The sequence below is a fragment of the Gymnoscopelus braueri genome (assembly GCF_963280865.1).
Source record: "Gymnoscopelus braueri genome assembly, chromosome: 10".
NCBI lineage: Eukaryota > Metazoa > Chordata > Actinopteri > Myctophiformes > Myctophidae > Gymnoscopelus > Gymnoscopelus braueri.
The window spans coordinates 24,879,210-24,897,857 of NC_137611.1; the positions used below are offsets into that span (position 1 = coordinate 24,879,210).

Here is an 18,648-nt window from a genome sequence, read left to right on the forward strand (position 1 = left end):
ATCTTAATCACCTGTGGTATACATTGCATTTTACATTATGCCACAGACCGTAAAAAAGTTGAAAGGACAACAGAGAAACTCCTGCTTCGTTAATCCATTAAGACCGGGAAATAATTAGGGGTGTAACGATACGTTTTAACAACGATTCGATACGTATCACGATACTTGGTTGTCGATACGATACATGAACGATACAGGTTAATTTAGAACGATACGATACGTTTCGATTCAGCGATTTAGTCGATACGATACATGAACGATACAGGACGGGTTAATTTAGAACGATACGATTCGATTCAATGATTTAAAATCGATATAGTAACTATTTATTTACCCAAAAATTCTGTGTGAAAAATAAATACCTGGATACTGGATATAAACCCCTCTTTCGCTTTTCTTCTTCTTAAAAGTACTTAGTATTGATATAATTGATTATTTGCATTGCAGAACGATTCGATACGATTATTTGCATTGCAAAACGATTCGATACGATTCAAAGTCAAACGATACGATATTTAGCTGTTTGCATATCGATATAGTAGATCGTTGAAAATTCAAAACGATGCATCGATGCAGTTACTGTATCGTTACGGGCCTACCGGGAATGCATACATATTAAAAGATTTGCACAAATTTTCACGATTTTTCAAAATATAGCAGATCTACAAGTTGGTGCCGCGCTATGAACTTGCAGATCTGCTATTTGGAAAAAATCGTGAAAATGTGTGCAAATTTTTGAATATACATCTAAATATTTTTTTTTTAAACTGTTAGGATTTAGAAGACATTTGAAGAATCGGCCTCAGGTCTTAATGGGTTAATCTCTACAGTATGCTTTACTTGTGACATTGGCTTTTCATTTAGAGAGCTACAGTGTGAGGCATACAGGCTTCTCTTGTCACCCTGTGCCAAGGATGATTCTTGTCATTTTCAATGCAGTCACATTTGTTACTGACTCAAAGTGATCCCAGGGCAAACAGTAAGCCAGCCAAAGTGAACTATTAGAGGGGAAAATGTTTCCCTGAATGGAAAACCACACCTGAGCTATTATGGTGCACTCAAACACAAAGTTCAAAAGCTTTTTTAAAAAACATCACAAGGTGTAAGGGGAAAAACGTCGGTATAAAATGTCTTTTTCTCTACTCCGACGATGTCACATCCGATTAGTGGCTAAGGGATTGTGACCACATAGTGGGGCAAATCACAGGAATACCAACTGGAACAATAAACAGCAAGTGAAACTGATACTTTTTGGCCAAAAAAAAGAAACTTGCAAACTCTTTGTATATCTCTGTGATTTATGGGTGGTTAAGACATGAATTAACATATAGTAAATCAGCACAGATGCAGTCTATGCTAATTTGTGTATATTTTTCTTTATTTTTGATTTATGTATATTTACATAAATTATCTTAATATTTTCTGCATAGCTTTGACACAGCAAAAAAAATATTTTACTGTACCGCCCTGTTGAATTGAGGCAGTAGAAAATGTTGAATATTAAATTTTGTTTGATTTATTTCTTTGTTTTGTGGAGAACAGCCAAGTCAAATGTAATGTGCTATACAGCAGTGGACCCCCGAATTGATATGTATTTGGCCGTGGATCTGAAATGATTTTGTGCCAGGGACCCCCATAAAAGATCTGTTTTGTTAAATCTTTTCAAAATGATTATATTAAGATTTTTGGAAATAAATAGTAGTTACAGAATATAAGCTCACAGCGTGAGCTTATATACTGTAGATCGGCTCTTTTTAAACAACTGAAATATAAAACGGGGTTAAATTGACTTAAAAAATCTGGGGTCTCCCTGAACCCCCACAAGGACCCCTTGGTGTCCCAGACCCAACTTTGAGAACCACTGCTGTACAGTATGTGCAAATATTTTTGTCATTGAGAGGCTTACAGTGTAAATGCAAAAGTGTGACAGGGAATTTGGCATGGTTGCATCCATGCATTGTTTAGATTACTACCACCCGCTGCTATTGGTTGGTGATGTTGAGATTGAGCATTAATCCATTTAAACCAGGAACGCATCTGTGTCATTTTAGATTTCTTTGGCTATTAAAAAATAGCAGATATACAAGCTCATAGCGTGGCACCAAGTTGCGCACTATGAGCTTGTAGATCTGCAATTTTTTTGAAAAATCTTGAAAATGTATGCAAATCTTTGAATATAGTATATATCTTTTTTGAATAGCCACAATGGGGGAAAAAATGACACAGATGCTTTCCCGGTCCTAATGGGTTAACATGTTGTGTAACAGCTGTGCTGAGAACATAATACTGATGCATTTCATGCTCAGTTGGCACTGTATATAGTTAATGCCAGGACCTTCTGCTTTGGCCCAGATGCCATCATAAACAACTGTGGGAGGATTTTAATGCAATTATCCGACCAGGATGGACAGAGAAACGGCATGTGGTTTATTGGAAATGATTGATGAAATGATTTGGCTTCGCAGCATGCTTTTTTCTCAGAACTCGCCCATGCAAATTTATGTCTGTGCGGGTCTAACTTCTATGCACACTTAAAGCATTCCCCACCCACTGATTCCATGTCTCTCTTCCTTTCACGCAGGTATATGCAGATGATGTTCTCACAAAAGAGGAGCAGATTGGCCTGTTGTTCAAAGCTAAGCGGAACTGTGAGGGGAACATCAAGGCAAAGCAAAGGCTTCCTGGTGAGTGTCAGCGTCATCGTCTCTTTGTTTGATTTCATATTGATTCCGAGCTCATGGCCGGCAGTTTTCATCGCATGGACATCTGGGATCCCTTAGCAGTATTGGTTCATTGGCTCATGTAACCATTTTGTTGTGATGTGGTCATGGATGGTACAAGGGTGACATAAGCTCAATTATGGTGTTGACGCTTGGCATACAAAACACCAGATTAAAATGACAGAAGGTGGGTAATCAATAGATTCAAAATAAGGTACTACTGAGGTAGCAGCATTGATTAATCACCACCTGGAAAGAATGTCTGTGAAAAGCATGACTATTTGCATATCTGTTGTTGACATTTTAATCGAGGCAGTGGATATTCAGCCCTCGGCTTAACAACAGCATTGTTAAAAGAAACGCTATTAAGCCTGCTGGGCACTCGAATGCCTTCTCCATTACCCTTCTTTTCACACTTTCCCCGCAGATACAACAATAGGATGCCAACAAAAAGGGAAACGTTTTTCCATGTTTCTATGTCTAAAGTATTTATAAGTCCAAAAATGTATGACTTCATGATTTCATTCACCTGTGTGATTACCATATCTCATGTCCCTCCACACACCTGATAATCAATTGACACTGTTGGGCTGCTACTCTGTTGTGAATCTAATTCAAGAGGACAGCTATGTAAAAATATAAACATGCTTTGTCTGTCTCTCTCTCTCTCTCTCTCTCTCTCTCTCTCTCTCTCTCTCTCTCTCTCTCTCTCTCTCTCTCTCTCTCTCTCTCTCTTTCTCTCTCTCTCTCTTGGAAAAAGGCTTTGCCGTTTTTCATTCCATAGCCCGAGGGAGGAAACTGTGAAAAAAGCCATTTCTTTACATCTCTAATCTCACCTATATGCCTAAACCTAACCATCCTAACAATGCCTATAAGCTGCGCCAGCTGTAAGCTTTAACCACGTGATTGTCCCCGACCAATCAAATAGCATATATCAGTGGTTTTCAAGGTGGGGTCCCCCCCAGGGGTCCTTGAGGGGCTTCTTGGGGGTCCCCAGCTAACTCATTGATAACTTACTCTGACAGTGTACAAATGTACCCTTACATTTGTGCTCTGTCAGAGGTATGCAGGTCCTTCACCTAATGCATGCCAAACAGGGGGTCCGCAAAATGTAAATGTTTGAGAACCCCTGTTATAGATCATGAAGGGAATGATAGCTGAATGTCCACCACCTTCAATCAAATAACTTGATCAAGACAACTAGTCCATTTGGACTCTGTTATGAATCCAGTTGAATGTCATTTGATACTTGTATTGAGGAATGTGGTTGTATTTTCCCTGGTCCTCCTTGTGGCTTTGTGAGGGATGTTTTGAGTGATGCACGTCCAGGGGGTATTTGTATACTTATGGGTGTCCAAAGAGCGTCAGTTTCCATCCATCTCATTGTGGTTACTGACATTTTCCTGCCGTTGTTGGATTCCACATCCAGACCCATGGTATTATTTTCTCTTTAACCCCAGTGCAGTGTGGTTACATTAAATTGGACTCTCCAAACGATACCCCTTCAGTAAATGAAACACATAATTAAAGATGTTTATTTTCACGCTAAGAACACAAAGGCCTTTGTTGATAGCTAGCTGCTAGCACAGTTATGCTGCTACATATTGCGTTTCCCCTCTGCTCCATGGTTCTGATAAATGTCCACATATCTGTGGTTGTATTTTAAAATGTGACAGAATGGCTGCCATTGAAACTGTAGGCATCAAAAGGCAGTTTGTATAAGTGGCTTTGGTGTTTATTATGAAAAAGGAAAAGAACATGTGTTGCTTCTCACAGCGTATTGATCAGAATGGCCATGAACGCTAACACAGTGCAGAACACTCATACATACATCAGGCCTTTTCTGAGATGAGAGTCTAGGTTCCTCCTCTGTCCACCATCAGATCTAATGCAGTCTGACATGTCATGCACGTGGCTGTCGAGTCAGGCGGTACACTTTTCCAGGCACCTGTAAGTGGATTTCTAGAGGAAAGCGTTTTTTTAATCTCAAGGATGATCTGATTTTTTTAAATAATAATGTAATAATAATGTTGGGTTACACCAAATAAAATAAAATACTTTTCTTAATTTAGTGCTAAAAGTACTGAATAATAATAATGATAATAATAATAATACATAAATATTGGCATTTTATGCTCTGTGTCAGATTACTGTCTCTCTGTCTCTCAGTCAGGTTACTGTAGAGAGACAGGAAACCAAGGGCAGAGAGAGAGAGAGAGACAGAGACAGAGAGGGGAGAGGAGAGGGGAGCGAGACAAGATGAGGGTCGTCTGACTCGAACCCGGGCCATCGCGCTCACAAAGGGCATAATGGCGTGCGCACCAACTGGCTGAACCCTTAGGCACCCCAAGAAAGTACCGAATTTATTTGAATATGTTAGGGAGGAAGGGTTTAAATGTCTGATAGCAGATGTAGCACAAGGGTACATCATACAGCGGGTTGCATATGTACAGTGCGTGTGCGCACACACACACACACACACACTAGGGCATTCACAACTAATGATTTGTGTGAGTCGACTGTTTTGACCAATTAGTCGACGACTAGTCAACTAGTCGAAATTAACATTAAAAAAAAAATTACAAAAAAAATAAAAATAAAAAAGATTGTTTTTTTTGTTTGTTTTTTTTAGGGGGGGGGCATTGTTTTAATGCCATCCTACTACTATATTACTATTATTATTATCCTCCTGCCCTTATTTTTATGGCGTTTTAAGGGAAGCGCTTCTGGCACAGCAGCACAGCACCACAGCAGCGTCTCCAAGGATCCCCATTGCCCAATAATAGGCTTTTATTGGGCATACTTTTGACCCCCTTTTGATAAAAAATAAAGTCAGGAGGATAATAATAATAGTAAGACGGGCCATTACTATGGCATTAAAAAAAATAAAAAAAATATTCTTTTTTTTTTCAGCTATTCGACTAGTACCAACAGAGTCGACTAGTTGCGAACGCGGGAGGAGGCGCGGCGCGCCTCCGACCAAGTGGAGCTTACTATGTAACCCTGCTTGGGTTGTGTCTCTGTCTGTGTCTCCGTGTGCACTGCCTGTGTGCACTGCCTGTGTGCAGCTCCTCTGAGATAAGTAAATGTCCAATTTAGACGTACCATACATCAAATGAAAGGTCTTTGAAAACTGAACACACCTGTCAAGGTTACGTTTAAGCCCGCCCCTTCCCCCGGAAGCCACGCCCCGGAGAAGGCTCCTAAAAACTCCCCATTGAAACCCCATGTTAAATGAAAAGTGCCCGAATCGCTCCCAAACTTTTTCTACCCCCCCTAAGTGGGGGTCTACGAACAAATACATCGGGCTCGGATTTTGGCTCCGCCCCCCGGAAGTGGGTGAAACAGGCACTTCAAACACTTTGTTGAATTGTTCAAAAACATTCCAAGTTTTTTTTTTGTGAATTTGTATTTTTCTAAGATGCTCCTTTTAACGCAGATTTAAAAAAAAAAAAAAAAAAAATTGATTGGTTACTTTTTTTTAAATATTTTTTTTCATTCTTTTTTTTCTTTTTTTGCGTTCGCTTACCGCGTTCGCGCGTCTTACTTGTGGTTATACTAGTCGACTAGTCAACTAGTTGGTGAAAGCCCTAACACACACACACACACACACACACACACACACACACACACACACACACACACACACACACACACACACACACACACACAGAGGGAGTGTTAAACACGTTTACCCCTCTCCACATTTGGTTGAAACTGAACCTTGTTACTTTCCCATGAGAAGCTGCAGTTGGTTTCCTTGCCTGTAGGGGCATCCTTCTGGATGGAGGTTTCTGTGCGATGTAATTTTGACTTGCTGTGAGTCACAACTGCTTCCACTGCAGCATTTATACAGTATATCGTTGCTGTCGGGCAGAAACCTTGTATCTCCATATTTCAACTTTTTCTGTTTTTTCGTAAATGAATGCCCTAATTCGTCATACTACAGTGTCACACAAAAATAGCAAAAATAGTCTATCTACAAGCTTACATGCAACGCATTGCAAGCTTGTAGATCTGCTATTTTTTGCTATTTTTGGGCGGTGAAACCGCCCCTATAAGTGAGGTTTGGATATTTGTACAATTTTGTACAATTTTATTTGTACAATTTGTACAATGCACCGTGATTGGCCAATCACAGTCTATTCAGTCTAAACCATGAATTGGTTTTTTTCAAGTTATGGTTTCTTCCATCATAAAGAGTGTTTCAATAAATGTATTTATTCTTTGTACATGATTGGTTGACTCCATTCAGTATTGTGATTAGCTAGCAAGACACCGCCCACTTCACACAGGGTGTGATTTTTGCTATATTTGTGAGAAAAAAAAATAAGGGTGAAAGTCTGTCTGTGGGTTTTTATAAATATTGCACCAATGAAAAGTATTTAACAAGAGCTTGTGACTAAATAATAACTACGTTGTATCCATGGGTTATTTTTTCCATTCCCTGTATATTTATAGTTTTTGACATACAAGGTTTCCACCCAATACGTGACTATATACCTGATATTTTCTGGCACGCTCGCTCCGACATCGCTTTTATCTGGTGGCTGTTTTCCGACCCCTTTTGGAAGGTTGCACACGTCTTTCCAATCATAGCAGCTTCGAAGAAATTAGGCTAAGCATAGTACCTTGACAGAGAAGTAGAGTCCCTGGTGTGCTTTTATGCCTGATAAAGCATGTAAGGGCTTATTTGCTGTGCTTGATTTGAATTATTCATTTATTTTGTTGACGGTTTTAATTCACTGCACATGCCTTCAGAGTCTCATCTGGCTGTTTGTTCATCATTCAATAAAATGGTTCACTGGCATGTTAGTCTTCTCTGAGTCTCAGGGCAAGATCTCAAATTAAGCTCATCCAATCGCTTGATTTAATTGTATTTTATTTTATTTTATTTATTCAAGTCAAGTTTAAAAGAAAAACAAGTGGCTTATAATATGTGATCTACAAGCTTACAACATGTGCAATACAGATCAATGTATTGTGACTCGTCGTTAGATTCCCCCCCCCCCCCTTCTTCTTTTTGTAGCTTTAATGGATTTCTCCAAGAATAAGCTAGTTTTATTTGGAAGCTGATTCACTTTGGTCTCCTGTTGTGGTAAGACCTTGAATCAGTGCTGAGTCAACCTCGGAGAATAGCAACAGGGATGCATTTTTGAGGACTTTGGCTTTCTGCTCATGTTTATCTTGCCTACTGTATGTCTTGCTTGACCATCCTTGTTTTTTTCCGCCACTATAAGCCAGTGGTTGGCTAAACTATTATTAGAGATGTGGAGTGATGACTATTTTAGATTGTTTGCACTGTGTGGTGTAGAATTAACAGTAATGAATTGATCTAGCTGCTCAGGTTATTTTGAAGGTGGATTTAGTCCAACCTCATTCAAGGCCAAACTCCTGGCTTCCTTGCGTTGCAAAGCCTTTACGGTGAAGTCCCATCTGTTTGTTTTTATTTCTCATTTGTGCTTTAAATACACAAGAGTCTCCATTACATGACTGAGACAAGGTTTTCATTGAGGGAAACACTGAGGTTTGCCTGGGGAGGACAGTGGAGGGATGTGGGTTCAAGGCCCCAGACCTTGCTGTGTGAAAATAGCTCAGCATTCAAACTTGTGGCCTTGGCATAGAATAACATCACCAGTCATTATAAAAAGGTTGCATATATCAGGACTCTTTGCGATATGTGTTTTGACATCTACAGGCCTGAATCAAATGAGTAGAGGGGAAAAGAAAACCTTATTAAAAACCTCAATTACATCACCAATACCAAAGTCCCCCATAGTCACGTTTATATTTAAATCATGGTCATGGAATTTATAGGAAATTATATATGTGTGTGTTCGCTGTTTAATTTAAGCCTGTTGGTAGGTGGTCCTATGGTAATAAAACCTATGGCCAAAGCGGAGGGCCATTTCGCCTTTACTCCCAGGATGTGTGGTCAGTGTGATTTTGAAAAGTAGACACTGTTTTTCTCCCGCCAAAGGTCCTTCAGAATCAGTCAACTGCACTCTGTCTACGCTTTAATTATGTGTTCCAAGTGACAGGCCGTTTTGAAGGCAAATAAAAAGCCATGTCGTCATTACTTCAGATGTTTCTTTGTAACTTTGATTACAGGAATGAGAAAATAATAGATCTACAGCAAAGAGAGCATAGTTTTAGTTTTAGCCTTAACTGCTTATTAGTGGTCAAAATGGGGCAGATGTTTTCAATAATAGAAAATAAATGCCAAGCCAAAAGTGTGGAGTTTTGCCAGGAATCTGTGGGGGAAAAGGGACTTTGGTTCCACTATCGGAGGGCTGGTGGTTCTTGGTTGAGCTGACAATTACGGGCCTTTCTGCTATGAAGGAGCCTTTTCTTTTTTTTGCTTTTTTTTGCTTTGAACCTGTAGTTGTTGGAAATAAGGAAAAATACATCTCTGATTGTCTTACATGGCACAGACTTTCAACACAAAAATGTGTTGACTGAAGACTTCTTATAAGCTTTTGAAAGTAGGCTGCTGTAGTCTGAATATCTTTTACCAACAGCTCAAAAATTGTCAAAAGTGCTATCTCCATTTGACTATCCAATACTGTAAAACACAAGGATGCTTTGAAATACAGACCAACATTTGACTCGACATTTCAGCATGGCGATATTGATATAATAATCAATTATTAGTGTATACCTGATCTAAAAGACCACCAAACAAAAACAAACAAAACAAAATATTGGAGGGGAATTATACAGTGCTTAAATGCTACTGTGAGAAAACCGGTTTTAGAACGGTCTCTCCCACATGACTCAGAACAGTGCACTGTTATAAGCATTGTCTTCTTGATTAGGTATGGAATCTTGGAAATAAGATCCATATTGAAACCAATTTCCTATGACAGAAAAAAACAAAGAAAACAATATGGCTTTAAGAACAATGTAGCATTATACACAAATGCTGTGCTGTGAATGCTAAAGGGTGATCATACGCTTCCAATTGTCCATGCACCTCCAGTATGGGCCATTGTAAACACGCTGGTTCAGCTTGTTATTGCTAATTGTGGGGAATTCCACACTGACCCTGCTTTAATAAACCTTAATTATATTTTGCCTGATGGTGAGTAGCTCCTTGCCCTCTCAGAAAAACCCAGTAGACAACACAACTCCTGCATGGCATCTCTTTCATGAGGGAGGAATTGCAACCCAACCGTGCCACAAATGACCAGGTTGCTGTGCAGTGCTCATTTGCATACTACACATTTTAAGTTCATTCATTTCCCCTGCTATTTGAAATGACAACACATTCCTTGGTGTCACGAACCTGGTTCAGATTTCGGACGAAAGAGAGGGATACACGGATATCTTATAAAAACAGGATTTATTAAAAATACCAATTAACAAAACTGTTATGGAGTGGGTTGGTCTGTAGAATCAGTAGTGCGTGAGTGTGTGTAAAGTATGGTGTTGAGTGAAGGATGCAAACAAACAAACCAAAATGTGAAAGTGGAGAATGGGAGAGCATCTGAAAGGAAAAGGACAGTTTTTACAGCGCTGAGAGCACTTGGGGACCTCTTCTACTATTGCCCTTGTGCACATGCATGCCTGTAGTCATGTAATGTTAGAACTGAGGCAACACATATGGTTCAAGACTCTACCTTTAAATGTCACCACTGCTTTTATGTCTGCAGATGGTTTCTGCTTGCCAGAGTGGGATGGCATTGTTTGCTGGCCAGAGGGGCCTCCAGGCAAGCTTGTGTCCATTTCCTGTCCAGAGTACATCTACGACTTCAACCACAAAGGTAAGACAAGCCCGACACTATTAACCCTGAAGCTCATTCAGTCCTTCAAGGAAAATCAATACCGTAGTGTATCATATAAGGTCACTTTTGTCATACATAGAGTAGACCAGCATCACCAGTCTTCCACACATCTGTGCTATTTTTCAAGTTTTTGGGGGGGATTGGAGAGTTATAATAAGGTTAGTATGAATACAAGGTGACATTCATTGTGCATTTGCCCTAGCATCAAGCTAGAAACAATTGTATTGAAAATATGTCTATTTCAAAGTACTGCCTGCAGTACTGTATGTGCGTGGTACAATTGTCTGTTCTTGTTATCTGCATACTGTTATCTGTGTCTCATATCTAGAGCTGGCAACATCTTTTATAACACATTTCGCTCTGCCTAATTTCCAGGACTTGCATATCGTCGATGTGACAACAATGGCACATGGGAGTTGGCCAGCACCAACAACAAAACCTGGGCCAATTATAGTGAATGCGCAAAATTCCTCTCCCACCAGAACCATGAGAAGGTGAGTCGTGTCATACCCATCGCAGCATTAATTAAGCCCCTTTCCCACTGTACAAAAACCCCACTAAACACCCCTTTTCCAGCAAGATACTATGAGAGACCTATTTCTGATCGAGGAGGAATAAGGATATGTAATTTATTCGAAGTAATTCAAACTTATTTGTATTCCAAATCCTCTGTTATACTCCCAAACCCCATGCCTTTTCATAATCCCAAAACAATTATTGTCACTGTTTTGGATAGTTGTTGTAATTGTGTATTGCCTCCTGACAGCATGCGCCACCAGAGACAAAGATAGACAGAGACTGTGTGTGTGTGTGTGTGTGTGTGTGTGTGTGTGTGTGTGTGTGTGTGTGTGTGTGTGTGTGTGTGTGTGTGTGTGTGTGTGTGTGTGTGTGTGTGTGTGTGTGTGTGTGTGTGTGTGTGTGTGTGTGTGTGTGTGAGCTACTTGCAGGCACTTCTCAGGCATGTTTGCGACATCAATTGTGACACACCAACAAAAAAAAGAAAAACAGGAAGGCATGCGCGTCTAGTGAAGATTTCCCCACATTTAAAAAACCCACATATACACTGTAATTTTGGTGGGAAATGGGTATTACAGTAATGCATCTTCCCCACAACAAGACTATACAATAGCCCAAGCTGAGACAATAGCCAGTGTGCTTTATTGATCAGCCCCCAAAAAACTAAACAGAAACAACTGTGACAGTTATGATCATCTACAGTACACTACTGCTGCACTATTTTACAGTGTAAATGGAATTTGTAACACATTTTGAGCAAAGACCTTTTCAATAATGTGCAGTGAGAACATGCTGTCATGAGCCTGAGACACAATGAGGGGTCGGGATTATTTGAACTGATCTGCACAAAAGCAGAACATATGCACTCTGATCTGAAATAATTTGTTAAAGTTCTTAAGTGACCTGCCTGGTTAAAGAAAGGTTAAAGTCATACTCTGTGGGATTTTCTGTTGGCGACACCATGTGGTGACTGGTGGTCTCATCAGGTGCGTTTTAATAATACAAATCCCAGAGATCCATTCCAGTTAGTATACTTTTGAATACTCCAGTAGCATACTTTTTGAGCTCATCTTCTTTCTCTTTACCACTGGATTATGTTTGGAATACAACTTGCAATGTGGTTTAGATAGACAGATACTGTTGCTCCTAGACATGAAATTCAAACCATATGAACTGTTTAAGTGTGTTATTGCTGTTAGCCTAGCCGTTAGCCACGGCTCTTTTCTTCCGCATTTGATGTGCCTTATTTACTGTGCAAGCATAATTTCACGTGCAAGCACATTACCCACGGAAAGATGAACACATCGTGAACCACATCAAAAGCTTTAAACTGAAATAATAAAGTACCAGAAATAAAATAAGCAATACTGCCTCACAAAAATAGGGGAAATTTGGCTTACGGATGGTGCTAGAGGCAAGGCCATGGGATCACCGAGAAATCAATGGTGTTCATCCTGCATTCTGCCTGTTGGATTTATGAGATATCTTAAGTTTATGTGTTGGCCTGAGGGCGGTGCAAGAGAGAAGGTCCTGGGGTCACATGGGGGTAGGTAGGGGTACATTTTCTAGGGAGCCATGAATGCACTGAGCAAGTTAATGGGAATCCAGCCATTCGATTTTGAAATGGGCCAATGGTGGCACTCGAGGAAAGGCCAATGGATCACATCACCAAAATCAATTGCATTCATGCTCTGAGCATGCATGTGCCCAGCAAATTCCATGGCAAGTCAGCCAGTAGTTTTAGAGATATCTTGTTTGGGACCAAAGCATTAGATATAGACCAACTAAGAGCATTGACATCCATCATCTTTTTGGTCATTATGCCAAAAAGATGATTGAATGTAGACAACCACATGCCTCCACTGATACACAAGGAGTCTGCAGCCACTTCTTTGACAGTGAGGAGTTTCACCGGTAGAGCGTAATGTGTGTGGAGGAACTCGCTACCCCTCCGGGTTCCGCTCCCTGCTGAACAAGCACCCCGACCAACCTGTAGGAGGCGCTAATGTAAATAAAACAATCTGTTTGTTGGAGCACCCGGCCAAGTTGGAGGCACCGTCAGGGAACCAAACCCCATAGTCTCCACGATGGTGGGAGAGTACTTTTCCCCAGTGCCAACCAAACTGACTGAGTTCTACATTCACAAACATTGGGTTACCATGGGTTACTTGGCCTGATTGCGTTGCAATCAGACCCTCATTAATGAATAAGAAGCTCCATGTACTACTCAAAATTCATAAAAGTAAGAGCAAAATGTGAAAGTGTTTCATTAAGGGCAATCATCAAAGTGTATGCCCAAATTGCCCATGTAACTATAAAGAGCTGTAACAGAGCTTTTAGAAAATGGAATATTCCAATTGTCCATTGTTTTTAAATCAGCTTGATTTTGAGTATGTAATACTGACCATTTCCTGCACACAAAACCCTGATTCCATGAACCAGTGGCTCTCCCACACGCATTCTCCTCTCCCCAGCTTAAATGTGGAGCCTCGGTGTGGAGGATGTGGCAGACATTGGCATAACCTCATCCTGACGCCCGACAGTTTCTTACTGACTCCAAATGTTTATGTTGATGGGCTCCCAGGAGTCGTTGCAGTACTTAATGATAAATGCATACTCACAAATGAAACCCCCTTCACGGCACAATTACTGCACCGCGGACCACCACCATCACCACAACTTAGAGACCCTGTATTTGGCATGGTCTTGATGCTAAATGATAACAGCAGTGGGGTGTCTGGTTACATCACCCTAGGAAAGGCCCCTCCAGCCCGCCTGCTGTGTTGATCCAAAGAAAGTGTGGTTAGCGGCTCCCCTAACCATGTCCTCTGGCTGCCTGCTCACCACTGTAATAATCGCACCGCTGGAAAGTCAAAGAGCTCCACCCAGCTTTTGTCAGCTCCATCACTCAATTCAAAAAGGCTGTTTTTATTAGAAACGTGTGCTTATTGGTGACACGTCTGTCACCAGGTGGGATTTCCAAGGCATTGTTTTTCGGTCTAAAAAAAAGTCTCAAATAGTGACCTGCGGGGTCATTTCTGTTCTCTTTGATGCGAAGCATTCTCCCAGAGCAACATCCCCTGAGTCTGTCAAAGTCTATCCACAGTTACAGTATGCATGTTGCATATTCATAGTACTTTAAAAAAAAACATTTATTCTTTACACATTTTTATGTAAGAAAGATTGTGTAATCAACTACTGTACAATACATTACAACTACTATTGCAAAATCGGAGTTCCATTAATTAATGGAGTTCCATTAATATACTGTACTGTGTTCCTTACTTTTTATGTCATTTCAATTCAAAATCAATTCATACAATTTTGCCGGTTTAACTATTTTGAATGGCATCCCTCTTTTGGGCATGTGTTGTCATTATCAAAGGATTTAAAAAAAACTTCAAACATTTTCAAAAATAGCAGACGTATCTCATATGCCTATTTTAGCTATTTTCCCTTTTTGAGCGGTGCAACCGCTCCTATAAGAGGGTTTAGGACCCATCCGTGGGGAAAGTTTTTCTTTCCGTCGTGAAAATTTGTCTTTCGTTGTGACGCCATGCTGTGGAAAACACGCCCATAGGCTAAGCTTTGCATGACGTGCTGTGATTGGCTAGCGAGACACATGATGAAATTAACTTCAAACTTCGCAGACGGGCTGTGATTGGCTAGCGAGACGCATGATGAAATTAATAATAATGTAAAAAATGTAAGCACGTCACTTCGCAGGACGTGCTGTGATTGGCTACCGAGATGCATGATGAAATTAATAACTCATAAATAGCACCGCTCACTTCACACTGGGTGTGATTTTTAAAAAAAGCCATTTTGCATTAGGGGGCCGCAGCTAGAGGCTATGGCTATTTGGGGGTCCTTGGCATGGAAAGGTTTGGGAACCCCTGTTTTAGACAATGTTGGCCTCTATGTTGCTGGTTGCTGAAAGGTTTTCTCCCTATCCCATACCCTCATGTGTGTACAGATGTGTGGGCACCAATGTAATGCACTCACTCACTCACCTCACCCACCCACCCACCCACACACCCAAGTTAAAGTGTAAATGTGTGATTTCAGCTAAGGAAAGACGCAGAATTATTCCAAATTCTTAATATGTTTACAAATTTGATCATAATTGCCCCAATTTCCAAATTCTGCACTCCTGCTGTGTTAATGTAATATATGGTGATATCTGTTTTTGTGTTCTTTCCTGATTCCGTCCTCGTAAATCATACCATAAGTTATAGAGCCCCAGCTCTGCAGTGCAACATTAGTTTTTTTAGCATTGTTTTGTATTTTGTCAACATGACCATCTTGGATTACATGAGTACAGCCAAATGTAAAAAAAAAAAACCCAGGCAGCTGGATGGAAACAAGTAATATTTTCAGATGTCCATTGTGTAAATGTGGCTTATCTGTTTCTATACATTTTGGGGTTGAATTGTTGCTTTGGTAGAAGTCTTATTATCATCTCTTTATGCTCGTGCAGTAGTCACAGAAGTTTATTAGCTCGCTGATTCTGCCAACTGCCAAGTAGAACTGAACATTTACCAATAAACACAACACTTGTGACTCATTAATGACTGATTGCCAGGTCATTCCTTGCACCTTCTGGTGGATGAAAACAGAATATAAGGTGAAATTTACAAATGTCACCACTGGGTTGAACACCAATGCAGTAGTAGCATTGTTGCATGCAGCACACGCTGTAGAGTACGGGTTCTCCAACCTTTTCAGCTCGAGACCCAAAAGATACATTTGGTGACTCAAACTTACAAAAATACATTATGAATTAACCACTTTTTACCACCCTATTTAAAAAATAGTGAGCTATCTGCTTTTAGGGAAGCTTTTCATTTTGGAAATTGTTAAATGTTTTATTTTATTTTTGAAATAATATATGTGCGTATGTGTGTGTGTGTGTGTGTATATATATATATATATATATATATATATATATATATATATATATATATATATATATATATATATATATATATATATATATATATATATATATATATATATATTTTTTTTTTTTTTTTTTTTTTTTGAGTTGACACTTATTTTTACACGGCTTGCCACAGCTGTTGTATCCTACGGACTCACCTGACAGTGAGGAGCCCCCATCGGGAGGACGTAGCGCCTTCGTCCTACTCCTCCCTCGCAACATTCCCCGCTGACAGGCGCCGTCCCAGCCCGCAGGATTACGTGCGGTGACAAATATTACCCTCCCCCACCTGGCATCCCTCCCCCGAGCACAGGCCAATTATGTTCTTATAGACGCTCGGCCAAGCTAGATGCACCGCGGTGGATTTGAACCCCATAGACGTGGTGGGAAACTTCTTTTTGTTTAATGTAATGGGGATATTTACTCGTGACCCATAAAAACGGTTGCATGAGTCATGACCCAACAAGAAATGACAAAGTCATAATATACCCGCTTGCGGCAGGCTTTTTGTGCCCCAATCTGCAGCACAAAATGTAAAAGTTGTCATTAAAATAAAATCTCAGCCATTCGAATGCAACAAAAATAACTCCACAGAGGTTCATTGGTTGGCTACCAATATAATGTGTGTGTGTGTGTGTGTGTGTGTGTGTGTGTGTGTGTGTGTGTGTGTGTGTGTGTGTGTGTGTGTGTGTGTGTGTGTGTGTGTGTGTGTGTGTGGTGTGTACAATATCAATGATAGTGAAAATAATTGATCTACAATCTCACAGATCTGCTATTTTCACCAGCTGATATAGTTACTTCATAATGTAGCCTACCCTTAGCCAAGTCAAAACTACAGTGTTTCACTTAGAAATGTATGAACAACAAAAATGAAGACACACACACACCCAGGAGGACTGGTTGATAGTGTTGTATGCATTGTTCCTGGACAAAAGACCGGTGGTGACCAGTTAGTATTCATTTATGTATGAAAGAAATAAACTATTTTCACAATAAACTAAGTGAGTCCATAGAATACAGGTAGCGTAAGGGCAGTCATGTTAAAAACATCAACAGTGGGGGAAAAAGTACTGTAATGTTTTACTTAAGTAAAAGTGTCAATACTGCAATGTAACCCTAACCCTTTATAAAAGTGAAGCTGACAACTTGTCTTTTGATTTCACTGTTTGAAACAGCTAGGCTTGAGTTGTAATGCATAACTGCAAGTTTGCCCTTTTCACTACTGGCTTACATGAAAGAAAAACCCAAATGGGTCCATTTGGTTTCATTAATGTCTTTTGTAAATGAAGTATTCAATAAAACGTCATAATAAAAAATAGCAGATCTACAAGCTCACAAGGCGGCGATGCGTTGTGAGCTTGTAGATCTGCTTTTTTCTGATAAAATGCAGCTGATTTTAGCGTCATACCTTACATGAAAAATGTTGCTACAGTAACCGTAGTGTGTATTCATTCATGTGTAAACAGGGCAGTCATGTTAAAAACAGCAACAGTGGTGGGAGAAGTACTCGTACTAGTGTTGCCATGTATACTAATTACAAGCGACCTTGTTTTCTGTGAAGTTGCTTGTAAATGTAGGTAGTTGCTTTTTATTTGTTATTATTTTGTTGTGAGCTTGTCGATCGGCTATTTCCAAGTCGTCTATTATCAAATAGCCGATGCATATAGGTTTAAGGTGCTGATGTAGCCTAATAGTCACTTAAATCGTTGGGCTTGTTTTCATTGAGCTGGTTGCTTATTTTTCTCTCAAAATCTGGCAACCATGTCATTGTTTAAACCAACGAAGAAGAAAATGGCGGAAGCGATCCTCTTTTCCAAGGCCCGTGTGAAAGACAGTATTATGTTGAGAAAATATAAAGTCATTACAGCACCATAACAGGGTTAATAAATTTTATTTTGGGATGTACAATACATGAAAATTACGAGAGTAATAACGCGACTTGCGTCGATAACTAATGGGGAGCGGACATTAGCGCGCTTGGCTAAAAACAGTTAGTTAGTAACATCATACAAGCTAACTATTAGCCAAATTCGGCTAGCGTTTGGAGGACTGCATAGTCCCATAGCTTGGGAGGACGAGGCCGCCCGTTCAGAGTATGGGAAAGTATCCCATTGGCTTTAACGACAGCCAATGACGCAAATCTGTCGAACAAATCTGTCGAATGCAAATGAACCTGTCGAATGCAAATCTGTCGAATGATGAGTCATAGGTCTGCCTCTTCATAGACCCGCAGCTTCCAGCAAGCGGGTAAAAATGGGTCCCGAGTCCCGACCCATTGTTTGGGGACCACTGGAGAGAGTGGTTCAGTGGTTCTCAAACTTTTTCATGTCAAGGGCCCCCAAATTGACACTTATTAGGCCGCGGACCCCCATAAGAGAGGATTTTTTTACGGCTCTATAGCAGTGATTATAACCATTTTAATTTCAAGGACCCCCAGTTTAACATGCATTAGGCTACGGACCCCCATTTAATGGCATTTCTATCTCTGGGACCCCAATTTATATTGTAAAATCAATGTTAATTTAACTCTGAGAGTGCACAAATGGAACCAAATGGACCCCACTTTGAGAACCAACGGTCTATCTGACCCCTACAGATACACCTCTGTTGGAGACGGAGTACATCCTGTCATGTACATTGTACAATGAGATGTAGAATATTGTCTTAGTCAGGCAGAAACCTT

General features: G+C 40.2%; 1 protein-coding gene across 1 annotated transcript in view; it reads left to right on the top strand.

The window, feature by feature from the left end:
- pth1r (parathyroid hormone 1 receptor) overlaps positions 1 to 18,648 on the top strand; it is a 59,126-nt gene that overhangs the window by 26,241 nt on the left and 14,237 nt on the right. The window contains exons 2-4 of the mRNA XM_080440476.1: positions 2,582 to 2,684; positions 10,376 to 10,486; positions 10,883 to 11,001. Of these exons, the coding sequence (XP_080296602.1) occupies positions 2,582 to 2,684; positions 10,376 to 10,486; positions 10,883 to 11,001 (333 nt within the window). The remainder of the gene's footprint in view (positions 1 to 2,581; positions 2,685 to 10,375; positions 10,487 to 10,882; positions 11,002 to 18,648) is intronic.